Genomic DNA, 27,204 nt, shown 5'->3' on the forward strand with positions numbered 1-27,204 from the left:
TTTTCTTTTTCTTTTCTTTTTCTTTTCTATTCTATTCTTTTCTTTTTTTGCTTCTTATCGCTGTTTATTCAACAACAAAATCATTTCAAATTATTTAACAATTGCGTTTATTAAAAAATTCTGATTTATTGTGGATAAAAAATACAAGATATTTTCTATGACTCAAGTTTTACAAACGTCACACATTATCAAATTAATAATTCAAAAAATTAACCCTGGTTAAAAGTGAAGAGATGCGCAAAATTATTTGATTTGAATAATTAAAAAATTTCACAAACTTCATTTTGAAACCCCATAAATAAAACAAGATAATTGATTGAGGAAATATCAGCTTTGTTGTGTCTGTATTTAAACAAACACTAAAACATAAATAAGAACTAACTTTCTACCTGAAACAAAACAAAATAAATAAAATAAATAAAATAAAATATTCAAAACGAAAACTTAGCGCAATTCTATTTTTTCATACAGATCAAACTGACAAAAATAAAATCACAAAATATACAAAAAATTAAAAAAAAAATATATTCTTTGTCACATCAATAACAATCAATGACATCTTCAAGGGAGCAAAGCAAGCACTTTCCACTCATTCAGCGAAACAGCTTCGATGCAACTCTGAAAATCAGAGTCTGACAGCCCAAATTTCCTGCCACTCTGCTCCCATCGATCTTCCCTCTGGCTCATCTTCAGCTTCACAGCAGAATCCAGCTCAAAATCAGCTGTGCCTGTGTATCGCTCACACAAGACATCATCATCGTCTGGAAACACAATCTCTTCTTCTTCTTCTTCTTCTTCCTCCTCCTCCTCTTCTTCTTCTTCCTCCTCTTCTTCTTCCTCCTCTATAAACCCATCAACACTTGAAAGCGAATCATTTCCGCTTTTTCCCTCTTTATTGTTTTTCTTTGCCCTGTCTGTTTTTCTGCTTCTTCTCCTCTCTTCAGCAGGAGTCAACGTGCTGTGTATTTGGTGAGGGACTATCCATTTTGCAGCAACCGGATCAAAAATCGGTACAAGCTTCTGTTTTTGTTTCTGTTTCTGTTTCTGTTTTTGTTTTTTTGATTTCGATTTTTTAGAATTTTGTTGAGTTTTCGTGATATTTTTGTCATCTGAAGTCAAATTGCCTGACATAAGTTTCACAGCGTTGTTTTGATTCGCATTGACTTCGTTTCCTTGGCTGTTATTAACATCAAATGCTGTGCCTTCTTTGGATTCTTGTCCAATTCCATTGTTGCCATCTCTATCTCCATCAACTTTATCATCATCATCATTATCCTCCTCTTCATCTTCTTCCTCATCATCATCATCAGGAAAAGCTTCATCTGCTTCATCTGCGTCTTCCCCACCCATTCCCTCTGCACTCTCATTCACCTCCAACACTACAGACAGCCCTCTCCTTTGCCTCTGCTTTTGCCTCAACGCCTCAAAATCAATCACAATTTCATCATCTCCAAACAGATCGTCAAAATCGTCGTCGCCTTCGTTCTCTGAGAAGTTCGCTCTGTCTTCTTCTTCTTCTCCTCTTCTTCCTTCTTCTTCTCTTTCTCTTCCTTCTCTGTAGCCTTCTTCATTGCCTTCACCTGCTAATTCTCTTGCTTCTGCTCCTGCTTCATCATCACCTTCAAAATCACTCACAAACCCATCTTCAACATCTTCATCTTCATCTTTTCCATTTCCATTTCCATTTTCTTTTCCACTTCTTATTCCATTCTGCTTCTGCAATGCTCCTTCCCTCCCATTCGCCCCGTCCCCCATCCCACTACGAGCCGTCCTGCCTCCATTCAACGGCGAATGCGATCTGCTAAACGACACATTCGCGAAAAATTCATCATCATCATCATTGTCATCATCATCTTCATCATCATTTCTTTCAATGAATTTTGAAATATCCACATTCGCCCCACTGTTTCCGTGTGAAGCAGAGTTGTTTCTGAGATGAGAAGAGGTCTTTTTGATTGTCCTGTCCTTCTGTGTGTCTTCGCTCCATGCTGCAAGTGTCTTCAGAATAACAGACTGAGGCTGAAATGCTAAAGGAGCATCAGGAAAGAGAGGGATTGCTGCAGAAGTGGCTGAAGTGGCAGAGGAAGAATTGGAGTTGGAATTTGAATAAGAGGAAGAGGAAGAAGAAAAAGAACGGGAAGTGGAAGAGGAAGAGGAAGGAGAGTGAGAGAAAGAGGACGAAGAAGAGGAAGAAGAAGGAGATGTGGAAGCAGAAGGAAAAGCAGATGATGAAGCAGATTTGGATGATCTGGAAGAGGAAGAGGAAGAAGAAGAAAAAGGCGATCCACCAAAGCCAGTAGCCGAACCAGGAGCAGAAATTGGAGAAGTCACCATCATACGTGAGGAAGAGGAAGATGATGAAGAAGAGACAGGCGTTGAAAACAGCGCAGAAGAAACAGAATGGAACGGCCTGCCAGAATAAGGCGAGTCAGAGAAAAGTGAAGTGGGTACAGAAGCAGCAGAAGAAACAGAAGAAGCCGAAGAAAGAGAGATTTTCTCAAAAGAGTCGTTGTGCTTGTTCATTTCATCCGCACTGCAGAAGAGAGAGTTTGAGCTGATGTGGCGATGACCTTTCTTCCTCTTCTTTCTGTTGCTGATGCTGTTATTATTATTATTGTTATTGAGAGGGAATGAAGTGAAGGAAGACAAAGAAATATGCGATTTGTGGGAGGCATGAGATGCATGTGAAATGTGGGAATTTTTGGAATTATGAGAATTATGAGAAATATGTGAAGTGCGTGAGGCAGAAGATTCTTGAGAGACAAGAGAAGAAAGAGAGGCAGCTGAGTCAGAAGAGCAGAGAGAGCGAGAAGAATTGTGTGTGGCAACAAGATCTTCTGAAGCAGCAGTACAAGAAGAAGAAGAAGGAGGAGGAGGAAAAGTGATATTGTGTGGGGATGAAGTGGAAGAGGCAGCAAGAGAAGAAGAGAGAGAAGAAGAGAGGGAAGAAGAGAGAGAAGCTGTCTGAGTAACCAGAGGAGGAGGGGCTGGCGACACCCGTTTGGAGAGCGGAGAAAGAGGAGAAGGAGGGAGGTGTGTGTGTGAAGCACTGGATTTTGCAGACAAAGAAGCAGGCGAGCGGGGAGGAGTGGCAGAGAGGGAGGAGAGAAGCGAGCTGGGGGAGTCAAGATTGATGGAGCGCATAGAAGAGGAAAGGGCAGCAGACAGACGCATTGGAGCTTCAGTGCTGGGGGAAGAAGGGAGAGAGGCGCTGGCTGGGAGTGTGTGTTTGGGGGATCTGTTATCATCATTGCTTGATGAATGAGAAAAGGATTGTGGCTGAAATTGCATTTGCTGCATTTGTTGTTGCTGATTCTGTTGTTGTTGTTGATATCCCTTTCTCCTCTCTGAAGACGAGCCGAACGATGCTTGCGAGTGATTCGAGCGGGACGTGGCAGAGGAAGGCAAAGAGGCTGAATCAGCGCCGCTCAGCTTCGAAGACTCTCTTTCCGCTGCATTCATCGCCTGGCCGATGTTCTGGCAGATGTCTGAGACTGCACGCATGTTTAACGTGAAGGCCCAGGACGGAGGGATGTGGGAGGAGACGCGGGTGCGGAGGATCTGGCGGGCTGAGAGAGAAGAAGGGGTGGACGGGGCAAGGGTGGTGGTGGAGGAGTTTGTAGACGAAGAATTGGAAGAGGAGGAGGAAGAAGAGGAAGAAGAGGAGGAAGGCAATAAAGGGTTCTTGGTCTTTCTTGGCAGAGTAACACCAGATGAGATCAAGACATCTCTATTGACACCAACTGCCTCGTCTTCTGATGATGATACGTCTTCCTCAGTGTATTCATCACTTCCTTCTCCTCCTTCTCCTTCTTCTTCTTTTTCTTCTTGTCTTTTGTCGCTTCCATTCTCTTTATCATTTTGTGGTTGTTGTTGCAAATTCTTCTTCTCTTTCTTCTCTTTCCTCTTCCTCCTCTTCTTCTTCAGCGTCTCCGCCCCGTCCTCTGCAGTAGCAGCAGTCATTCTCAGCACTGCCTCTTTGATCTGCATTGTTTCATAGTCCATTTCTTCTTCCTCGTCTTGCTCAGCTCTTCCACGGGCAGTTACTGCACCAGACGGATGGATCAGCACAGAAGCATTGGAGAGGAGGGCAGAGGGAGAGGAGATGGAGGAGATGGAGGAAGAAGGAATTGGGGTTGTAATGGAGGAAGAAGGAGAGGAAGGAGAGGAAGAGGAAGAAGAAGAAGATGATGATGAAGATGAAGCCTTAATTGATGGCACATGGAATCTAGTTTTAGCAGAATCATGAATGGGAGAAACAATTGCCTCTATTTGCTTAGACTTCGTGGTTGAAGAAAGGGGAGCAACTGCTAACAATTCATTGTCAGAGCCAAGAAAAGAACCATCACTCGATTTTGACTCAGATGCTTGAATATATTTGGCTTCTGGGCTTTTGAGGGAAGATGAGTTAAAGTTTGGTTCTGTGAAGTTATTGTTCATATTGCTTGTGTCTGGACAGTTGTGTGAATGCTTCTTTTTCCCTTTTTTGTTCATATCCCTTTGAAGAATGTTGATTGATTCTGCGTTATCAATGAAAACTTCTGAGTTTTCCCCTTCTTTTCTGTCAATTTTTCCTTCTTTCATGTCAATTTCATTACAAACACTTTCTTTTTTATCTTCTTTTCTTTCTTTTGCTCTTTCTTCTTTGACTTCGTCAGCTTCATTCTCACTATCTCCAAAGAAATCATCAGACATCTCATCAAATTCGTCTCCACTTGTTTCTTCTCTTTCTCTTTCTCTTTCTCCTTCTTCTCCTTCTCCTTCTCCTTCTCCTTCTTCTCCTTCTCCTTCTCTCCTCCCTTCTTCACCCTTGCTTTCCACACTCGATTCATCTTCATCTTCATCATCTTCATCGCTATCATCATAATCATAATCAGAATCAGAATCAAAATCATTATCATCATCATCATCATCACTTCCCCTTCTCTTGTTATTCCTTCCTTTTCCTTTTCCTTTTCCTTTCCCCTTTGTTCGCTTCGGCTTCTCCATAAAGCGCAGAAGATCAGGGCGAATAGCTAAAACAGATTGCTGTGCTCTTTTGATGACATCTTCAGAAGAGAAAGCAGAAGAGAAAGCAGAATCAGAACTGAAAGAAGAAGATAAAGCAGCAATGGAGGTTGGGGTTTGGATGAGGGGAGAGGAAGAGGAAGAGGAGGAGGAAGAAGAAGAATAAGGATAAGAAGACGATGAAGTGGAAGAGGAAGAGGAAGAAGAAGGAGGAATGAAAGAGGCAGGAAGAGAGGGAGAAGGGATGTTGTGTGTTGAGAGAGAGATTTGTGAAGAACGAGGAGAAAGTGAATTGTTGGGTGTATGAATGGAAGTGTTGCTGGAGAAAGAAGAAATGGAAGAAGAAGAAGAAGAAGAAGGCATTGTTGGAAACAGCGCATGAGGTGAGTCAGAGGAAATGGAAGAAGAGGAGAAGAGGGAAGCAGAGGAAGGAGAAATCGGAGGAGGAGAACGAGAAGAAGATGGAATGTTCAGAGAAGCATGTTTTTGGCCATCAATCACAAGAATCTGTCCATAAGCGACTGGAGCACGCTGAGAGGGGAGAGAACTGGGGGCTGAATGAATGAATGGATAAATAAATAAATAAATGGATGGATGAATGGATGGAAGAGAGGAAGGAAGAATTGTGGATGATATTTTTATAATTAAATAGAAAGAGAAGGAAAGTTAATATGAGGGCGAGAAAAAGAGAGTATAGAGAAAGAAATAATGATTACGAAAATTAAAAAGAAAGAAAGAAAGAAAGAAAGAAAACATACGTGAGAAGTACATTGACTGTGATCGTCGTGAAAGCTTTGGAAATGGTTTGTGTGGTTTAGCTGAAGCATCATCACCAGCTCCATCTGAAAGAGAGAGGGAGAAATTAGATGAACCAGAAGAAGAAGAGGAGGAAGAGGAGGAAGAGGAGGAAGAAGAAGAGGAAGAAGAAGAGGAAGAATTTGGAGAAGAGGAAGAGTAAGAAGAAGAATTTAAGGAAGAAGAAGAAGCAGAAGAAGAGACGGAGTGAGAAGGGAAAGCAGAAGAGATCATATCGAGACGAAGAGGAGGCAGGTTAAGTTTGCGAGGAAGAGAAGATTTTTGAGGGAGAGGAGAAGGAGAAGAGGAAGAAGAGGAAGAAGAGGAAGAAGAGGAAGAGGAAGAAGAGGAAGAAGAAGAGGAAGAAGAGGAAGAGGAAGAAGAAGTGAAACCAATGTTTGATGAAGAAGAGCTTGCAGATGACGTATTTGACTGAAATGCTGAAGAGGAGTTGGAAAGAGAAGCAGAAAAGGGAGGAGAAGGAGAAGGAGTAGGAGAAAGAGAAGGAGAAGGAGAAAGAGAAGGAGCAGGAGATTGCATAAGTGAAGTAGACGAATCGAAAACAGAGTTTGAATCAACCATGTCATCATCATCATCATCTTTATCATCATCATCATCGCTGTCACTTTCAACAAAACGAGAAAGATCTGGTTTGACTTCGTTTCCCTTTGGTAAAGATGAAATGGCATTGAAATTTGAAGTTCTTGTAATTTTCTTTGAAGCTTCATCATTTTTTCTATTTATTTTTGATGTTTCTTCTTTTGAACTTTTCACTTTATCATTTGAATCACTGAAGGATTGAACAGGAACTGTGCTATTTTCAATGCTAAAATTCTCCTTCTCTTCTTTCTCTTCCTCCTTCTCCTCAGTTTTCTTCCCCTTCTTCTTCTTCTTCTTCTTCCCTCTTTCTCCTTCCTCCTTCTCTTCTGCATTTGCATTCACACCTTTTTCCTCATCTTTTAATGTGATGCTCTTTCCAAACACAAACATTCCACTCTTCATCATTTCTGGTGTTATCAACATCTTTTGCATCTTTTGAATCTTTTGCTCTTTTTGCTCTTTTTGTATTTTCTGAGGCTTTTTCAGCTTTTCTTTCTGCTTTTGATGAGACTGTTGTGTTTCATTTGAGATGGAAACGGATTTCTGATTGAGTGAAGGATTGGAGAGGGATAATGGTGCAAAGAGAGAAGCATAGGAGGGAGTGGAAGAAGAAGAAGAAGAAGAAGAAGAAGAAGAAGAAGAAGAAGAAGAAGAAGAAGAAGAAGAAGAAGAAGAAGAAGAAGAAGAAGAAGAAGAAGAAGAAGAAGAAGAAGAAGAAGAAGAAGAAGAAGAAGAAGAAGAAACAGAAGAAGTGAAAGAGGAAGAGGAAGAAGATGCTGAAGCATCACAATTCCGATTATCTTTTGATGCAACAGCAGCTGAATAAGAGCTGTCATCATAAGCAGAAGAAGGATACACATCAGAAGAAGGTCTTCTTTGATTCTGCATTCTTTGACATTCACATTCACCTTCACAGCTAATCTTAGTGGAATTGAGGTTGTTTTCTTGTTTCTCGTCTTTGAAATGGATTATTGCGTTTGCTTTGTTTTTTATTCCACTGTTATTATTATTGTTGTTACTGCTGGTGATGTCGTTATCTCCCCATGAAGAATCGTCATCATCATCAAATACATCTTCGTCTTCTTCATCTTCATCATTATCTTTATTTTTATTATTGTCATAAGTATCACAATTATTATCTTCATCTTCATCATCTTCTTCATCATCTTCTTCCACAAATGAACTAAGCTTCGCCTCAAGTTCAGGTGTTAGTTTGTTCAATGTGCTGTTTTTGGCAGAAGATGGATGAAAAGCAGAGGTGTTTATGCCTTTTTCATTTTCAATGGAAAATTTTTGTTCAGTTTTTGTTTCTTCTTCTTCTTCTTCTTCTTCTTTCTGAATGGGATTGCTTTCTTCTTTTTCTTTTGTTTTATCGAATGAAGATTCATCAATACCATCTTTCACATCCTCCTTTTCTGATTTTTTATTTTCATCTTCTTTGTTCTCTTTGGCCTCTTTCTTTTTCTCTGCCTCTCTTTGCATTTGAACAGATAGCGGATGGAATGAGTCAAATTTCATTGTCTTGTCAATTTTTTGTGGAGAAGAAGAAGAAGAAGAAGATGATGATGATGATGACGACGATGAAATTGCAAATGAGGAAAGCAAAGCTTCAGTTGCAGCAGACAATGAAGTGTTGCGCCGAGGTGGCAGAGAAGAAGCGTCTGGAACAGCTGATGCATTGCGGTCAGAAGAAGAAGAAGAAGAAGAAGCAGAAGAAGCAGAGGAAAGGGAAGAAAGCGTAGAACGAGAAGTTAATGTCGACAGAGAAGAAAGGGTGGAAAGTGTAGAAAGTGTAGAAAGGGTGGAAATAGTGGAGGAAGTTGAGTATGGAGTGAATGAGCGACGTGCAGAGAAAGGAGCAGAAGAGGTCAAATCTTGTGAGAGTGTGAGCGAATCAGCAGGAGACAAGTCTGATGGATGAAGTGTGGTGCTTTGTCTGTGTGAATAACGGAGGGATGATGCGGGGCTGAGTGAGGAAGAGGGGGAAGGAGAATAAGAGGATGATGTAGATGATGATGATGATGATGAGGAAGAGGAAGAGGAAGATGATGAAGGTGATAGAGGAGACGGAGAAGCAGCAAGTGTTGCTGCTGCTGCTGCTGTTGTTGTTGAAATCATTGTATTTTCATTCTGAAGAGCAGTTTGAGGGCGCGGACGGAACTTAGGCACGCTTCTTTTGAACAGAGAAGAATCAGCAGAAATGTGGGTGGATGCAGAAGGCGAGCAGCAGGGAGAGGAAAAAGTTGCGGAAAGGGGTGTTTTGTGTGTTTGGTAAGAGGGAAGTCGATGAAGTGCTTGAGGTGTTGATAAAGAAGAACTAGCTGAAGATAATGCCTTTGAAGCTGAAGAAGGAGTCTTTTCGATAAACACTTGTTGAGATGAAGCAGAAGATTGCAATGGAACGTTAGAACTTGAATCTGATTGAAGAGAAAGATGAGGAGAAGTTGTTAAACTTTCATTGGGCTTTTGTTTAACTTGATTAACGGAAGGAATAATTTCATTCGGGAAAGTCAATCTGATAATTTCAAGCTTCTGAGATTTTAATTCTTGTATCGATTCAGTTGAGGATAATGTTGCAATTTTCGTCTTAAAGTGCTGCGGAAGATCTGAAAAATTGAATTATCAAATAACATAACATTAAAAACGAAAAAGAAAAATACAACACAAACATGATTTCTTTGGTACAATCCGTTGAGTACGAATAATCCTGGGATCAACAATATCTATAATTTTCATTGGGCATTTATATTAACAAAAGATAAACTGCATTCAAACCTGCTGTAATTGGAATAGATATGGTTTGCTTTTTGGTCTTGAGTTGTAAAGTCGATGACACTCTTCCTTCTTGCTTTGCTAAAAGCGTAACATCGATTTGTGCAATGTCTCCTAATTTTGGCTAAAGCGCATGAGCATTAAGAAGTCAGTATTTGAGTGAATAAAAAAACGAAAAATCAAACTTCAGAAAAAACAATGTATTGGTTTTTAGAAAGCATGACATCAACTATTTCCGTTTCCATTTTTCCATGTCTCATAGCTATAAGAAAAGGTTTCGTATATTTGCTGCCTGTTGACACTTGGCCAAATTCTATTATTGATGGAAAGCAAACAGCCCCACCAATTTGAGGTCGGGGAAGATATCTCTCCAAGCAAGATATCTGGGGTTGTGACATCATATGTCAAAATTCTACTGTGATATCCAGTTTATAATTCTCAAAATATCAAAATAAAAATTTGATCACACTCATAATAAAACTTGATTTCAATCAATTCATTGTGAAATTACGTTTTATGAAATATTATTTGATAAAATTTATAATCTTCATATCTTTATCATTATGCGTACCTCATGAATCAAGTATTTTACGAAGAAAACTGCAGAAAAAGCAAAATTTGAATGGAGACAAAATAATTGATTTATCGATAGAAGAATTTAAAGAACTAGTCGTATTTGGGCCAAGAGATTTTTATGCTTTTTGTTGTTTTGTAGGAGATTCAACTACTTGTCCTCATTGCAAGTTTGTCCTTTTTCGACAATATTAAAATTAATATGTATTTTTCAGAGTTTTCGATCCTATGATAATGCTTATAGGTTCAAACTATTACTATAATTTTTTCTTTTATGAATTAAATGATACATATATATTTTTTGTCATATTTAGGAACTTCTGTTGCTCATTCAAACAGAATTGCAAATTCTTCTATTCCCGTTTTTCCAATTCGTGTTGTATTTAGTTCCCAAGTTGAAAATATCCAATTAATTGGAAAGGTTTGAATTTGATTATCCGCATTTTATGTTGTATTCTCCCATCTATTTCTTTAGATTGGGTTAACATCTCTTCCATCATTCGCAATCTTTCCTCCAACAGAGCGAGTTATTGGTTCGCTAAACGAAATTAGAGCCCTTCCAAAGAAATTTATATATCACTCAAAAACAGATGAATTTCAGCTTCCTCATTTTCGCCATTGGATTCAAAAGCGAACTGATATCCCGATTTTTCTTATTACCCCCTCATCAGAAGATGAAAATGGACTTGCAAGCAAATTTCGCGTCACACCTTTTATATTCATGGTTTTATTGATAATGGTTGGAGCTCTTGGGCTTATAGGCTGGGTTTTATGGCAGAGTTGGAAATGGGTTTCAATATTTTTCATCGGCTGCGTGGTATGCGAAAGGAAAGATAGAAAGAAAGAAATATATCTTTGTTCTTTGTTCTTTTTCTTTTTCTTTTTGATGCTTTTAAGACGTTTCTTTCGTGCATGTGCTTCAATGAAATAATTCTAATTCGATTTAATTTTCTGACAAATGATTATAATGATTTTTGATTCAATCTGATGATGTTAAAAATGCTTTATTATTTCTCAGATCATTTCATTGTACTCCCTTGGAGGAACTGCATATCACAGAATTACAGGCACTCCTTTTGTTATAGATAACGGAAGAAATGGATATTCATATTTTATCACAAAAATGGGAATTCATCAGCAACTAGGATCAGAAAGTATATTCATTGCATGTATATGTATGCTATAAATAGCTTATTGTTCATTTTTCATTCATTGACTTTATATTTCTTATTTCTATTTTTCCTTTCATTATTTTATTTAATTTTGTTTAACTATTTTTAATATTTCTTTGACAAATCAAATTCATAATTCTATCATTCTTTCTTCGTTATTAAATTTAACTTCATTCAGTTCTTTTCTTCGCACTCTCGTACGTGATGGATACTTCGACCGATCAAAAGTCATTCACTCATTTTTTGTTAATTACAATTGAATTAAGTTGTGCCATTGTATTATTCGTGATGGAAATTATGAAATGAACAAAATATGATCATAAATTATATACAATATATATTTTAAAACAAAATTCTCAAAAAATGTTGCTTTGTGAAATGTTTTGAGAATAAAAATATGAAAAAAAACTTGATCTGAAATGAAAATACAAAGATTTTGACTAATTTTTCAATAACCTTTTATTCTTAAATTGCAACATTTGGTTCATCTGCTTCTTTAAATTTCCTTTCAACTTTTGTTCCTTTGTTGAAATTCACAGTAACTCTTCCTCCTGAATGATGAATATAAAAGTCGAGCCCTGCATTTCTAAATTGTTCAAGGATATAAGGTTTTATTTTTGGCTTTCCATCTTTTGCATGAAGACCTCTTCCAGGAATAAAGCATATATCGTTTTTCGGTTTTTGTGCAAAATACATTGGAAGAACAGATTCTGCTTCCTTCAGATACCATCCATGGAAATCAAGCTCTTCAGGAAGAGGAATGCTATTGTTCACAATTTGAGCAACTAAAGCTTCAATTTTTGAGCGATCATATGGCTCTTGTTCTTGTGTTTGAGATTGGGGTTGATTCTGAGATTGTTGTTGAGTTTGTTTTGAAGAAGAGTTCTGTCTTTGAGATGGTGCTTGAGACGAATTCCCAGTTGGTTCGCTTACTTCCTGTTTTTTACCAAAACAACACCCCATTTTTGTCTTTATCCCATTTTAAAAAATTGACATTCTCTGTTTCAAAATATATTGAAATCTTTCGATTTTTTGCTTTAATCAATAAATATGTTGAGAATATTACAGAAACAAAATTTATTGTTTAAATCATTTGATGAAGGGTCTCAGGATCATAGATTTTTTTCTCAATTTCTTTCTAATCAATGTACATTTTTGTGAAATGCACTTCAATTCCTCGACCAACAGAAATGTCATTTACTGACTTTTTTGTTTGTACAACTTCTGAACGTTTGCTATTCCAAGTTTATGATAATAATTTATTGTTTCTCTATTTTTCTATCGTAGAAAACGTAAATGAAACAACACGGATTAGAAACGAAATGTCGCGTACATTGTCAGGGGACTTTACACAAATACAGAAAAAACTTTCCATTGAAAAGTATTTGCCGTACGTGTTTGCCCTTCAATCCTCAATAAAGACAGGAACCGTGTCTCTGAAAAAAGGCATATTATACAAGTGGACAAGCTTTCTTAATTCAGGGAAGCATGTGTTTGAAAATCCTCAAATCAATTTTGGTGTGTTTATGTTATTCAAGTTATTGAAATTCAATTAATTTTTTGGATATTGTACTTATTTTTTCATCATTTAAAGAGGTTACTATGACATTAGCAGTTTGCATCACTTTCTGCTTTAAAATTTGAAAAGATAATTGTTTTCGTTTAAGGCATATGCATTCACTTTAGCTAATTGTGCCATTGCAACTGCGAATGAATTCTTTCAGACGGAAGTATTTAATTCTAATAATCGTTGAAATTTCATTCTCAAAAATATTTATAATAGGCGTATTCATCAAATCCTTTAACACCAGAAAAGATTTCAGAAAATGCCAAAGAATGCTCTCAATATTTTCGAAGAGCTGCAGGAGTTGTGGAGTATCTTCAAAATGCAGTAATTCCCCTTCTTTCTCCTGCTCATGGCCTTTTGTTTGCATATTTGCACATTTTATTTTATTTTATTTTATTTTTGATTGCTTATTGATTTTAATATGAAATCGTTGTTTATTTGAAAAAAAATGAATGATATTTTGTTATAGGCCAGTTGAATGCAGTGTTCATATGATGGGTGCGCTGAAAGAAATTTTCCTTGCACAAGCACAAGTGTTTGCTGTGATGCTGGGAGCGGACCAGGTGCGTATTGTGTTTATAAATATTTAGTTTTTTTTTCTTTTTCTTTTTCTTTCTTTTTTTTTGTATCAAACTTTTTTTCTTTTTCTTCTCCTACATCCCCCCCTCTGATGAATGTTCTTTGCATTATAAAACAAAAACCAGCAAAACAACCCCGTAACGCTTGCGCGACTTTGCATGGGAATTTCAAAGAGATTCGATAGAGGGCACCAGCTGATGAAGATTAACACTTCTGATTATAAAGGTTGCTCATTTTTGGAATTAATTTTTTGATTCATGAATTTTCTTTCTTTTTCTTTCTTTTTCTTTCTTTTTCTTTCTTTTTCTTTCTTTTTCTTTCTTTTTCTTTCTTTTTCTTTCTTTTTCTTTCTTTCTTTTTTTTAATGTAATATTTGATGTATGTCAATGTGACAACTATCAATAATCGCTTTATTTTATTTTTTCTTTTTCTTTTTGATTTTTTAACCATTGCATTGTGATATGCTTTTGTTCGACAACAGCTCTCCTTCCTTCGCTTCCAGTTCTTCTGGATCTTCTTCCTAAGCATTACGATTCACTCGCTTATCGACATTTAGCTGATAGCGAAATGAATAAAGAGTTTGATTTTTTTTTCTGAATATAAAAAAAAAAGATAAATGCTCAACGCATTTGCAAAAATAAATTATCAATTTCTTTTTCTTTTTCTTTTTCTTTTTCTTTTTCTTTTTCTTTTTCTTTTTCTTTTTCTTTTTCTTTTTCTTTTTCTTTTTCTTTTTCTTTTTCTTTTTCTTTTTTCTTTTTCTTTTTTCTTTTTCTTTTTCTTTTTCTTTTTCTTTTTCTTTTTCTTTTTCTTTTTTCTTTTTCTTTTTCTTTTTCTTTTTCTTTTTCTTTTTCTTTTTCTTTTTCTTTTTCTTTTTCTTTTTCTTTTTCTTTTTCTTTTTCTTTTTCTTTTTCTTTTCTTTTTCTTTTTCTTTTTCTTTTTCTTTTTCTTTTTCTTTTTCTTTTTCTTTTTCTTTTTCTTTTTCTTTTTCTTTTTCTTTTTCTTTTTCTTTTTCTTTTTCTTTTTCTTTTTCTTTTTCTTTTTCTTTTTCTTTGTCTTTGTCTTTTTTTCCTTCTTTTCGTTCTTTTCATTTTTATTTTATTTATTCATTCATATTATTGTTATTATTATCAATCTCACATATTTTCTTTCTTTCTTTCTTTCTTCTTTTTTATTTCTTTCTCTTTCTCTTTCTTTTTTTTTTAATGATTGGTAATCATTTAATAATCTTCTTAGAGTGAAGGATTGTGGTGCTGCCTGCTGCTATGCACTGGAATCAATCAAATTGAACGAAGCAATTCTTCCAATCAGAGTTTGCCTTGTTTATGTGATTATTGTTAATCTATAAATTTTTTTTTTCTTGCTTCTTATACATACACACATATATCTCTTTCTCTTTCTCTTTCTCTTTCTCTTTCTCTTTCTCTTTCTCTTTCTCTTTCTCTTTCTCTTTCTCTTGTATTGGAAATGCATTTGCTTGACATAATTTTGCTGTTTTAATTATTTGTTGAAATTTAACCAATAAAAAAACAGACTCAAGATGAAGTTAAAAAAATAATCGAAAGAATTCATGACATGAACGCAAAACTCATTGAAAAGTATGCTTTATTTAAATTATCATTAATTTTCTCTGACTTTTTCTTTCTTTCTTTCTTTTTTGATTTATTTGATAATTTACAATTAATCCCTTGTTCTTCTTTTTTTAGATTGAATTATGACAATCAGCATATTTATTTCCAGCCTGTACCAACATTTCCACCTTCTGCTTTACCTGATCCCGCAGAGATCACAAAAGCAATTGAATTTGTTGTTCCTGATCCTGTTTACACAGAAATTAAATAGTTTTCAAAAGCTAAATCTTCCTTTCTTTTGCTGTTGTTTCGAGAATTTTTCTTTTTTTGTTGTTTTTCATTTAATTATTGCTGAGTAAAGCGACTTAAGCTCTGATTTTTTTTGATTTCTTTTATATCATATATACATTTTTATTATAACGTTTTGCATTAATTCTTTTTTGGGGTAAAAACACCTTGCCAAGATTTTAAAAGATTATTCATTTTTAATTCGTGGGATAGATCATAGAGTATTTCATCAATTTTTCTCCTTTGTAGGAAAGGTTGATGAATGAGGAAGAGGTTTTGTTTTGTGGATTTTCTGTAGTATCGTTTGCAAAGAATGAGAGTAGCAAAATTCCTTTAAGGCCAGGAGAGAATGCTGTGTGTTCAATTATTGGTCATTTCAAACTGAATATACATTTTTTACAATAGAAACTGCGATATTCGCCAAAGCCACTTTATCGATGTGAATTATCCGATTATAAAATACCCCAAAACTTTTGTGAATTTTGCTTCCCAGAAAAAGTTGGTTTTCCGAAAGCAAAGAGAGATTACACGTTTGCGCATTTCTTTTTTGAATATTTTTGTTGTACTATATTTTTATTTTGTATTTATAGCGATTCATTTGTTTTTTGTTTGACTTCTTCGACAAACACACTTTATCATTGTTTCTGCACACGCTTTGCTCCTGAACCTTCCATCGAAAATGCAAAATCATCGATTGACAATTCAAAACTTGAAAAGAAAAAGCGTTTACTGCGCCCTCCTGAGTGCATATGTTTGATTACGCGTTTTTATTGGCCGGACGTGATGAATACGCTTACATTCTTTCTTCATTCTCACTATGCGAAATCAACACTTTTCACTTCTAAAAAACAACCAGCGGAATGGGAATTTGATCTTCTTTTTTCGGGGATGCTTCGGAAAATGTGCTACGCGTCTCCATTTCCATCTCCTGGTCAATCATTTAATGTTGTAATTCCATTTTTTGACCACAGTGCTTTTGAGAAAGAAAGAAAGAAATTGGAAAAAGAACTTAAACAGAAAAATGATGACCCAATTGCGCATCCTGGATCTTCTGGCTCTTCTAATTCTTCTGTTTCTTCTCCTTCATTTTCTGCTGACTCAGTTTTGGGCATGTCACTTTTTATCGACATGGAGCCGATGACTCTATCATTTGTTCGCCCCTTTGATCCCTTCTCTGTCTCTTGTGAAGCCGATTTGTCTCCCCTGCTGCTGCATCTGTCGCCTGTGGATGTCGTCACGCTTCATCTGTGGCTTCTTCTGGAGCGTCCTGTCATTGTGACCTTTTCTGACTCAGCTGACGGAGAGAGAGAGAAGCAGAAGCGAGAGAAAGAGCGGAAGCGACAGCTGGCAGAAGCAGCACGAGCAGAAAACGGAGGAAGCGAAAGAAGCGTCAGCCCGCAGCTGGGATCAATGGGAGCATCCAACTTTTCTTCATCATCATCATCATCTTCTTCTTCTTCTACCCCACTGCAGTTATTATCTTCCTTTTGCTACTCGCTCTTCCTCACGTTCCTCCCCTTCCGCTTCAGCGGCTCGTTCATCCCGATTCTGCCGTCGTCGATGGTGACGATGCTGGCGATGCCCTTCCACTACATCACAGGCGCTGTGGAGGAGGTGTGGGCTGATGAGGCAGCAGCACACACAGCTTGCTATGAAGATGATGAGTGTATATTAGGTGATGATGATGAGGATGAGAAGGAGGAGGAGGAAGGAAAAGAGAAAAAAGAGAATGATGATGGCGAGAAAAAGAAAGAGAAGAAGAAAGAAAGTGATGGCAGCAAAGGCAACAGTATCATTCAACACAAGAAAAGCATATCTTTATTCCCACCACCACCACGTAATGCATCTTCTTCTTCAATATCAGCATCAACATCAACTCAATCTTCTTCCTCTTCTTCCTCTTCTTCCTCTTCTTCCTCTGCCTCATTCTCCACCCTCTACTCAAAATACACAACGCGCCAATCCTATCTGAACGGCGTGCTTGTTGTTGATCTCTCAACAAACCGGCTCTTTTTCCCTCGAAGCGGCCGTGAAGGCGTCGGCGGAGGCGACGAAGAGTGCGAGAAAGAGCGGAAATGGCTGGCGGAGCGAGAAAACATGCAGAACAAGCGGAAATCGGAAAGCACAAGATTGTCGGCGCCTCTTTCGCCAGTCTTGAAATACGGCTCGTCTGGTGGAAATGACTCATTTGAGAGAGAAAGAGAAAGAGGAGAAAGAGGAGAAAGAGGAGAAAGAGACGAATCTCAGTCAAGTTCTTCCTTTTTCCCGCCAGCTGTCTCTCCTTCTATTTCTCCTGCACTGCCTGCTCCATCTCCTCTACTGCTCCTTCCTTCTCAATCTCCTGCTCCTTCTTCCAACACATCCTCATCTTCAATGCAGCTTCTTCCTTCTTCTTCCTCTTCCTCTTCTTCCTCTTCCTTCTCCTCCACCATCGCCACGTGGTTCTCTTCCTTTGCCTTTCCTTTGTCTCCATCGCAGTTTGCTTCCCAGTTCGATTTCTCTCCCACAACTTCTGCTCTTTCAACCGCTTCGCTTGCTTCTTCGCTTCCGTCTTATCGACTCTCCCTCGCCCTCCTCCTCCGCTTCATCCTTGCTCTTTCTCTTGTTCCTCAATATTCTTCTTCCTCATATTCTTCTTCATATTCTTCCTCTTCCTCCTCTTCTTCTCCTTCTTATTCTCCTGTCCCTTCTCCTCAATCATGCTTAGCCCCTCTGTCATCATCTTCTGTCCTTTCCATTCATTCTTCCCTTTTCTCTCTTCTCGTCCTCTCTTCTTTCTTCCGCTTCCACGCCCGTCTGATGCTCCCTGTGAAGAAATGCGTCAAACGCAAACGCTTCCTCTTCTCATCCAGCCCAAAAGAAGAAGAGGAAGAATTCAATTTCAGCGACAGTGATGATGATTCAGATAGTGACAGCTCTTGTTCTTCATGCAGCACGTGTTCGTGTGGTTCTTCTTGTTCTTCTTGTTCTTCTCGTTTTTTTTCGGCTTCTTCTTATTCTTCTTATTCTGATTCTGATATCTCTCACTCCTCTTCTTGCTATGGTAATTCATCAGATTCTCGTTCTTTCTCTTCTTCTTCCTCCTCCTCCTCATCCTCTTCCTCTTCTTCTTATTCCTCTCTTTCTCATCATCAGGCCTCCTCTCCTTCCTCTTGTTCCATGACACCTTCTTATCCAATGCACCCTCGTTCTCCCGTTCCTTCTTCTCCTGCCTTCATTTCATCATCGTCTTCTTCCTCTTCCTCCTCCTCCTCCTCTTCTTCTTCCATCTTCTCAACACAAACACCTGTTATTCCTCCTTCTTCTGCACCCAAACTGGAGTTCGGCCAGTTCAAATACCAGGAAAATGCCCCCAAATCATTGGAAGGAAGACATTCTCCTGTCTTTCCTGCACAAACTACTGCTTCTCCTACACTTCCATACTCATCTTCATCATCATCTTCTTCTTCTTCTTATCTTGCTTCTTCTTCTTCTTCTTCTTCTTTCCCTTCCTCTCATTCTTCTCTCTCCCCCGCCTTCACCTCAACCGCTCCTCCTCCTCCTCCTTACTCTCCTTACTCATCTTCTTTCCATTCGTCCACCCAGTTTCCTTCTCCTCACCACGCCCGTTCACAAACAGCTGCTACAACATCTGCTGAACAATTGAATCAGTTGAATCAAATGAATCAAATGAACAAAATAAATCAGATGAATATTGCCTCTTCGTCCAGAAGCAAACATCATCGCTCTCAAACAACTGCTTATCCGAATAACAATAACAATAATATTAACAATACTTTTCCCTCTTCTAATAATTCTTCTGCTTTCTCTTCCAATCCACATCATCGCCGCATCCACAGCAGCCATCGTCACAAACGCAGCGCTACTTCTCCCTCTGCCTCTATCCCAGCTTCTTCTTCTTCTTCTTCTTCCTCTTCTTCTTCAGCCAAACCTTCCTTTTTATCTTCGTACGACTTCAAAGCCGCCAATTTCATCTCATCTCATCCGCCTTCTGAACGACATTTTCTCAGCTTCTTTGCGAAAACAGCGCTTTTTCTGAAGTATGTTGAAGATGCCACAAGAGAAGTGCACGAGACGAGGATGATGGAGAAGAAGAAAGAAATACAAGAGAAGAAGAAAGCGAAGAGGAAAGAGAAGAAGAAAAAGGAGAAAGAAAAGGAGAAAGAGAGAGAGAAAGAGAAGATGGAGATAAGGAAGAGCTGGAGGGTGCAGAAAAGCAGGGGAAGGTCAAAAGATTACACTGTTAGCCGCTCTTTATCACCCAGACCTTGTTATTCTCCCTCTCATCCTTATGCTCATTCACAATCTCCTTCTCAGTCTCCTTCTTTTTCTCCTTCTTTTTCTCCTTCTCTCTCTCCTTCTCTCCAGTTTCCTTTGTCTGCGGTGCCTGCTGAGAAATCCATGCTTCATCTTTCTGTTCCTTCTCCGTTGGTTCCAACTCCGATGCATCCTGTTATGTCTTATTCATCATCATCTTCCTCTTCCTCTTCTTCAATGTTACCTCAGCATTCCTCCATCGCTTTATCCACATCAACTAATTCTTTTGGCTCAATCTCTTCTTCTTCTTCCATCTCCTCTTCTGCTTCTTCTGCCTTGTCTGTTATGACACGCCGCTCGCATAAGCACTCTCAATCATCCATTCCCTCATTCAATCAAAATGCCTCTTCTTCTTCTTCTTCTTCTTCTTCCTCCTCCTCCTCTTCCTCTTCCTCTTCCTCTTCCTCTTCCTCTTCCTCTTCCTCTTCCTCTTCCTCTTCCTCTTCCTCTTCCTCTTCCTCTTCCTCTTCCTCTTCTCCTTCTTCCACTCCTCCTCCTCCTTCTCTTTCCCACATTTCTCGTTCATCTCGTCCCACTTCACCTTCTCCCTCTCAATCTCCTCACACATCGCTTTCTCCACCTCCTTTTTCTCCGCCTCCACTTCCTCCTCAAACACCTTCTCCTGCTCCTTCCAGAACACCCACGCCTTCTTCTTCCTTTCCTTCATCACCTTCTTCTTCTCCTTCTCTTCTTCCTCTTCCTCCTCCCCCGCCTCCTCCGCCTTCTACACCTCCTCCTCCTCAACCTCCTTCTCACTCTCGCACTCATTCTCCTTCTCCTTTATCCAACAGAATAGCTAGCAATTCAAAACAGTCTTCTTCTTCTTCTTCTTCTTCCACTCCATCATCATCTTCTTCTTCTTCTTCTCATTCTTCTCGTTCATTGCGTTCCAGAATGATTCTTCAGCGTTCTGCTTCTTCTGATTGCATCAGAGTTTCTTCTCCTCTTGTTATTTCTTCCTCTTCTTCTTCCTCCTCCTCCTCTCCTTCATCTCCTTCCTCTCCCTCTTCTTCTCCTTCTTCAACGCCAACCAATTCACCTTCTCATCAGCACCACACTTTTCATCCTTCTCCTCTCCGCTCTTCTTCATCGATTTATTCGATTCAACACGAAAACTCCAGAGTTTATTCATCTCCTCTCTCGAAATCATTCACTTCTTCTTCCTCCTCTTCCTCTTCCTCCTCTTCTTCTTCTCAAGAAGATAAACCTGCTCCCCTTTCTTCTTCCTTTTCTTCGTCTTCTTCTTCTTCCTCCTCCTCTTCTTCTTCCAATCCTTTCTCTCCTTCTTCTTCTTCTTCTTCTTCTTCTTCTTCTTCTTCCCTTCCTGCCTCTCGTCTCTTTACTCTCCATCGCAGCTTCTCCTTCTCAACATCGTTTGATGATGAAAGAATGAAAGAGAGTCTTCGCATAGCTTTAAGTGATATGAACAGAAAAGAATGGAAGAAAGCTCATAAAAAGGAGAAGAAGGAGAAGAAAGAGAAGAAGAAGAAAGAAAAGATGGAGAAGGAGAAAGAGAAAGAGAAGGAAAAGGAAAAAGGAGAAAATGATGGAGAAACGAAAGAAGATGAAGAAGACGAATTGAAAAGAAAAGAGAAGAAGGAGAAGAAGAAGGAAAAGAAAGCGAAAAAGGAGAAGGAGAAGAAAGAGAAGAAGGAAAAGAAGAAGTTGAAGAAGTTGCTTGGAGAAGATACAGACACTGAATCATGCATAGAGAAAGACAATATTGTTGAAAAAGAAGAAGATGATGAAGAAGAAGAAACTGCTGCTGATAAAGAAGAAGAGGAGGAAAGAGAAGAAGAAGAGAAGGATGGTAATAATAATAATAATAATAATAATAATAATAATAATAATAATAATAATAATAATAATAATAATAATAATAATAATAATAATAATAATAATAATAATAATAATAATAATAATAATAATAATAATAATAATAATAATAATAATAATAATAATAACGAAAAGGATGAGGAAAAGAAGAAGACTTCACAAAAGAATAACATTCAAATAAAAGAGGAAGCAGAGAAAGAGAACGTTTTAACAGAAAAAAGCGAACTGAAAGAGCTGAAAAATGAAGCTTCTAGTGTTTCTGGAAAAGATGATTCAGAAAAGCCTTCCATTCCTTCAGAAGCAAATAAAATGAAAGCAGAGGAAGAAAAAGAGGGAAAAGAAAAGGAGGAATCTTTCATCTTGATTGGAGATGATAATGGAGATTCAAAGAAGAAATTGAAGACAATGCAAAAAAGTGAAATAGAAGGGGAAATTTCAAAAAAAGAGGAAGAAGACGGAGAAAATGAAGACGAAGAGGAAGAAGAAGAAGATGCTACAAAAACAACAACAGATTCGAAAAAAGGCCAATCGTGTGTCATTTTCACTCCATCTTCCTTGAAAAACAACGATCCATTCACCATCCTCTCCTCAGAAATAGACAAGAAAGCATCTGAAAGCGAAAAATTCTCTTCTCCATTGAAGCATCCACTGTACAAACTGCAGCAGAGGTCAAAAGAAGAAGAGAATGGCAGCAAACTTTCTATGCTGGTAGATCAAAATAATAATAATAATAATAATTTCTCCGCTTCTATTTCTCCGATGGAGTTATCAGCAAAAAGTGATGTAAATGAAAAAACAGTGTGTTCATCAACAAATGCACATAATAGTAATTCTGCTCCAAACACAATTATCTCTTCTTCCTCTTCTTCTCCTTCTTCCTCATTAACAACATCATCATCAGCCTCTTCTTCTCCTTCTCCTTCTCCTTCTTCAGCAGCATCGTCTGCCGTCTCCTCTGACTCCTCCAATCAATTCTCTCCTTCTTCCTCTGATGACATCTGCATCACTCACACCCCTTCTGCTTTCACCCCGTCTTCTTTCTCTGCTCTGCCTCCTTCTTATGCCTCAGCTTTTCCTTGTAGCTCTCCTTCTGAAATAACATTATTGCCCCTTTCATCATCATCATCTTCTTCTTCTTCTTCCTCTTCCTCCTCTTCCTCTTCTTCTAATACCACTTCTGCCACTTCTTCCTTCTCCTCCCTTCCCCCCAGCATCCTCACCTCCAACACCTCCAACACCTCCTCCCAGCCTTCCTTCAGCTTGGCTCCTTCTTCTCCTCCACTCCACCCACATTTACTCGATCTTAGTGATTTTTCTGATGTTTCGAGCCCTTCTATTGATTTCTCTAACCCATCGCCGATTGAATTGTACAGCAGCAACACATTGGAAGGCAAACAGAAGCAGAAGAAGAAGCAAACAGAAGCTGAGAAGAAGAACAAGAACAAAAACGGTTCTCCAAAAATAACAGCGCAGAAGAAAGCGAAACAAGATGGCATTGAATCAACACAAGCAGATCTGACACACAAAAACGAATTGTTTCCTTCATCATCGTCGTCATCATCATCTTCTTCTTCCTCTTCTTCTTCTTCTTCTTCAACCGAGTCCAGTTCTCAGCTCTTCCCATCTTCTGCCCCAGCAAAGAAGCCACCCCGCTCTGCTTTGTCTTCTCCTCGTTCTTCACACAAGCTGGTCTCTTCTCCTTCTTCCCAGTCGCTTCATCTCCTCCCTGCCAAAGAAGCACCAGAAGATCCACTCACAGCAGCTGCAATGGAGGCGCCTGCTGTCGACACCTCACATGCTGTCCTTCCTCGCAGTGCTCTGAGAATAACTCCGCCTGAATCATCTTTGTCTTTGATTTCTCCTTCTCCTTTGCCTTCTCCTCTCCCTTCTCCTCTTCCCTCGTCTGCTTTCTCCCGGATCTCGTTTCCAGACCCTGCGCTTTATCCCTCTGCTTCTTCTGCTTCTCTTTCTGCTTCTCTTTCTACCCAGCCTCCCAATCAATTGCGTGCGGGCTCTCCGTTTTCTGCCTCGCCTTATCCGATGCAAATGCAGACGCTTCATTCACATCACTGTCATCATCATCGTCATCATCATAACAACCAACACCCTCATCATCATCATCATCATAAGCACCACCATCACCATCGTCATCACCACAAGCATAGCAACACCTCTTCCTCCTGTCTTCCTTCTCAAGAGCTCTCTAACTTGTTCCTCGACGAGATCGACCTGCTGCTTCTGAACTCCTCCCACCACTCAGATGCGAACTGGGACAAAGCCAAAGGCTGCTGGCAGCCTCATTCTCTCTCTGTGGAAGCGAAGCTGAAGCAATGCCGAGAATTGAAGCTGAAAAGCGCAAAGGACAGAGGCAAACAACCTGCACTTGACAAACACGAAGAGAAAGAGCTGTGGAAAGTGCTGCTGGCGAACGAGTGGAGAGGCATTCCGGACTCGCTGATTGTGGAGAAGAGGGAGCTGGAGAGGATGTGCAAAGAAAGAGACAGAAGGCGCCTGCACCGCACACCCCGAATGAAGGAGAGGAACAAGAATGCTCCTTCCAATCCAGCAGCACGGAGAAATACAGCTGATGTCATACTGCAGGACCCTCTTTCGCTTGGCGTGCAACCCCTCAGCATAGCTTCCTTGCCTCACCCAACAACAACTTTTTCGACTCTTTCACTTCGTTCTTCTGATGTTACAACTTCTACTTTGAATACAGCCCAAACTTCGACTCAAAACAAGTATTCTTCAAACAGACTTTAACCATAATTTATCTTTTCACATCTCTACTTCGTTTTGTTTCTTCTTATTTATTAAATGCACCCAAAAGATTTGATTGATATACCTTCACCAATATCTTCAAATATAGAATATTCAAAAAGAAAAAATGGAATTGAATGATGTGGAATTTGAAGATCGAAAAACAGGTTGTTTGAGGAAATTAGAAAATGCAGTCAAAGAATCGAGATGAACAGCTCGATGTAGTCTAGTCGGTTAGGATTTAGGATTTTCACTCCTGAGACCCGGGTTCGATTCCCGGCATCGAGGAAGTTTTTTGTTCTTCATTTTCTTTTTTGTGAAGAAATTGGATATTTTGAAGAAATACAAGTATTTTCATATTGCTGATAGAAATTATTATATTGTGAATTTGGTGAAAATTTTTGAAAGTGTTTTGATGTTTCTATTGATTCACTTGAGTTATGAATTTTTCTGATGAGTTTTTTTGATTTATAATTTTTTGGTGTTTTATGTTGAAGTTACCAATGATGAATTGAATAAATGATTAAAAATATTAACAGTATAATTTAAGAAAATTGAAACATTCTTTTTTAAATCAATTGATGTGAGTTTCGAAGAAATAATTATGTGGGAAAGAAAATTTTTCGATTTTGGGAAAGTGGTTGTTTCTTTCAACATGTTCATGGAAATTATTGCAATATTTTTTTCAGATGAGCAAATACAATTTGTTACTGAAAATTCCTTTTGAAAATACGACTTGTTCACTCAGAAAGAAATGATATTTGTGAATTTTTGTGCAAACGTTTAGAATTAAGTAAAAAGTCAAAAAAATCAAAATGTGATTCGAAAAGGTCAGAAACTTTTATAGAAGTAATGAAATAAGAAGGCGCAAAAGATGAGATAAAGTAATAAAGGTTGGACAAAGAAGTTAATAAAAGAATTTTAAAATGAAAAATGAAGCATTTCATAAAAATTAAAATGTAAAAACATTGATGCCAGATAGACAAATTGAATATCGTGAAAATCATTTGTCTAAAAATATTAAAAATTAAAAAAGGCAGATATCCAGAAAAATTGATAATCGTTTGTTTGATAAAACGTGTGAAAAATGCCAAAACTGACAAAAATCAGTCAAACGCTGTAACAATTGTATATAGGAAAACAAAATAAACATTAAATATTTCAATTTTAAAAATAAGATGAAGCAGTCAAGTTTCAGTATTGCATAGTGAAGCTTAGAAAAAGATGCATCTCTTTTTTGGCTTTTCGATTGGTTCTTTTTCTTTTCTTATCTCTCTAACAAGTGTGTGGAATGCTTCAACCACGTTGAATCTTTCTTTTGCTGAAGTTTCGAGTAATGGACAGCCAAAGGATTTCGCCTGAAATAATTTTTTGTTTCATTTTTCATAAATAAAGATTTTCAAATTTTGAATAAATAAATAACGAGCAAATAGAAAAGTTAAAAAATAGTCTAACCATATCACGTCCTTCTTGGCTCGATACATGATGATAATTCATGGACAAATCTCTCTTATTTGCACAAATTACAATTGGTACTTTGTCTTTTTCTTTCACTGTCAAAATTCTATCACGTAATTTTCTAATTTCATCAAAAGAAGGTTTGGAATCTACTGCGTAAACAAGCAAAAATCCATCACCCGATAGAATGTACTGAATTTAATTTTGAAAAGATTATTAAAATTGATTATAATCAAAATTATATTCATAAAGAAAAATATAAAGTCTCCAAATATGAAAAGCAAGTTAATACCTGATCCTGCATTGCTGAAAATTCTTCCTGTCCTGCTGTATCCAATATGTCAAGATAACAAGTCTTGTCATCAATTGTTGTTTGCATCCGATATTGATCCTCTGAAGGCAATAGATTGAAAAAATATGAGTAATTAAAAATGGAAAAGCAAATTTCAGAAAATTTTGAGCAAACCGATTGTTGGATCATATTCGGAAACAAATTTTTTCTTTCATATAAAAATATCAACAAAGGTAAGCAATCAATTAATAATGCATAGAAACAAATATAAAACGTTACAAATAAAAGAAGAAACCATAATGAACTGGATTGTCAGTGCTGATTTCCCAACTCCACCACCTCCAAGAACAACCTATTTTATTGTTGAATGGTAATGGTAATTCACAATCGTAATCCACAAAATATTTGTATAAAAATACAATATAAAAGGTCAAACAATTTTATATTCCATAAAGCTTTGTGTGAAATGATGATCTGGTAAGAATGTAGCAGATACTGATCTTTCAGCCCTTACTGTATATTATTCAATAAATTATAAAGGGCAAAGTTTCATTGATTTTTGCTTTATTAAAGTGAGTTTTACTCTTTTTTAAACAAAGCACTTTCCAGTTTTCAAAAGAATTGTGAACTTTATTTGTGGAATATGTCATATAAGTGTCGTATTTGCAGAAAAATTTTATTTACAGAAAAAGATGTTATTCCTCATGAACCAGCTGTAAAAGGAACAAAGGTAAATAACTTAATTATAAGTATTATTTGTTATAGCTTTTGTTGAAATTTTTTATATTATATTAAGTGTTCTTCAATATTTATCGAAAAGCCAGAATGGCTTGTGTGTAACTTTCAATTTTCAGCGTAAACAGTAATTTCTGCTTATATTTGTTTTACAGGAAGATTTTTCTTCTGAAGAAAATCATTTATATTGCCCAAAATGCAAAAAGAAGATTGGATATTATCGTTGGTCAGGCGAACAATGCAACTGTGGGCATGCTTCAAATATGCTTATACTTTTTTTCAATTAAAATTTCTGAAGGAGATGGATAACACCATCGTTTCAAATAACTAGAAACAAAGTTGATGAGCCAACTCAAATTGATTATCGCACTGTTATCCCTGTTGGTTTGGAGATATTTTATAATTTGTTTAACAAAATTAAAAAATTCATAATTTAAAATTAGATTTTCAAAAAAATGATCTGAAAGATAAACCAAAAGATGAGGGGAAAAATGAATCAACAATTTCTTTTAATTCGGAAGACGTTTCATCTGCAACTCCTGGACCAACGGAAAGCTGAAATAGAACTGAGTGACTGTAATTGAAGTGTGCCTTGAAATTTTTTCTAATTGTCAGATTGTATTCATACGACTTTCTTTTGTTTTGCTGATATTTTGATGATTTTTTTTGAGAATATTGGATGAACTACAACGGATACAATTATTGCAAAAAGAATTACAATTAAAACAGGAATACTTCAAAAGAAAGTGTTTAACCTGGAGCATAGCTCTCCAACAATTTTAGAGTTTTGCGTTATGGATTATTAATTATTTCGAAATTTAAAAAATTATTTTAAACACATGATTTGCTGAATAACATATCTGGCCATTTATTACCGAGACG

At 37.4% G+C, this 27,204-nt stretch overlaps 6 protein-coding genes across 6 annotated transcripts; 3 read left to right on the top strand and 3 right to left on the bottom strand.

The window, feature by feature from the left end:
- Positions 1–151: 151 nt before the first annotated feature.
- Positions 152–9,575, bottom strand: MONOS_9005 (uncharacterized protein; the record flags this gene model as incomplete). The annotated part of the gene is made up of 6 exons (XM_067879464.1): positions 152–5,561; positions 5,766–6,912; positions 7,147–9,008; positions 9,072–9,125; positions 9,178–9,298; positions 9,360–9,575. The coding sequence occupies 6 exons, from the start codon at positions 9,573–9,575 to the stop codon at positions 562–564; spliced, it is 8,400 nt and encodes a 2,799-aa protein (XP_067734799.1). The 3' UTR covers positions 152–561.
- A 115-nt stretch (positions 9,576–9,690) lies between these two features.
- Positions 9,691–11,253, top strand: MONOS_9006 (putative OST3 / OST6 family, transporter family; the record flags this gene model as incomplete). The annotated part of the gene is made up of 6 exons (XM_067879465.1): positions 9,691–9,917; positions 9,963–9,991; positions 10,062–10,168; positions 10,223–10,564; positions 10,766–10,922; positions 11,098–11,253. The coding sequence occupies 6 exons, from the start codon at positions 9,691–9,693 to the stop codon at positions 11,223–11,225; spliced, it is 990 nt and encodes a 329-aa protein (XP_067734800.1). The 3' UTR covers positions 11,226–11,253.
- MONOS_9007 (uncharacterized protein) lies at positions 11,240–11,899 on the bottom strand. Its single transcript, XM_067879466.1, has one exon. It carries the CDS (start codon positions 11,880–11,882, stop codon positions 11,385–11,387), a length of 498 nt encoding a protein of 165 aa, XP_067734801.1. The 5' UTR covers positions 11,883–11,899; the 3' UTR covers positions 11,240–11,384.
- Positions 11,900–12,064: 165 nt separating this feature from the next.
- MONOS_9008 (uncharacterized protein) lies at positions 12,065–24,391 on the top strand (the record flags this gene model as incomplete). The annotated part of the gene is made up of 15 exons (XM_067879467.1): positions 12,065–12,149; positions 12,207–12,437; positions 12,514–12,533; positions 12,587–12,649; positions 12,703–12,845; positions 12,956–13,049; positions 13,191–13,290; positions 13,547–13,643; positions 14,772–14,886; positions 15,174–15,278; positions 15,330–15,454; positions 15,515–15,675; positions 15,781–19,523; positions 19,548–20,966; positions 21,213–24,391. The coding sequence occupies 15 exons, from the start codon at positions 12,065–12,067 to the stop codon at positions 23,838–23,840; spliced, it is 9,129 nt and encodes a 3,042-aa protein (XP_067734802.1). The 3' UTR covers positions 23,841–24,391.
- A 166-nt stretch (positions 24,392–24,557) lies between these two features.
- MONOS_9009 (Ras1) lies at positions 24,558–26,078 on the bottom strand. Its single transcript, XM_067879468.1, has 6 exons — positions 26,024–26,078; positions 25,883–25,939; positions 25,762–25,795; positions 25,588–25,688; positions 25,293–25,487; positions 24,558–25,195 (listed from the first exon to the last, which is right to left on the bottom strand). Exons 1-6 carry the CDS (start codon positions 26,036–26,038, stop codon positions 25,052–25,054), a joined length of 546 nt encoding a protein of 181 aa, XP_067734803.1. The 5' UTR covers positions 26,039–26,078; the 3' UTR covers positions 24,558–25,051.
- A 50-nt stretch (positions 26,079–26,128) lies between these two features.
- On the top strand, positions 26,129–27,204 carry MONOS_9010 (putative dual specificity protein phosphatase). Its single transcript, XM_067879470.1, has 6 exons — positions 26,129–26,317; positions 26,384–26,419; positions 26,478–26,572; positions 26,621–26,706; positions 26,766–26,907; positions 26,994–27,204. The coding sequence occupies exons 1-5, from the start codon at positions 26,231–26,233 to the stop codon at positions 26,879–26,881; spliced, it is 420 nt and encodes a 139-aa protein (XP_067734804.1). The 5' UTR covers positions 26,129–26,230; the 3' UTR covers positions 26,882–26,907; positions 26,994–27,204.

The sequence above is a fragment of the Monocercomonoides exilis genome (assembly GCF_001643675.1).
Source record: "Monocercomonoides exilis strain PA203 chromosome Unknown scaffold4-2303458, whole genome shotgun sequence".
In the NCBI taxonomy this organism is placed as follows: Eukaryota; Preaxostyla; order Oxymonadida; family Polymastigidae; genus Monocercomonoides; species Monocercomonoides exilis.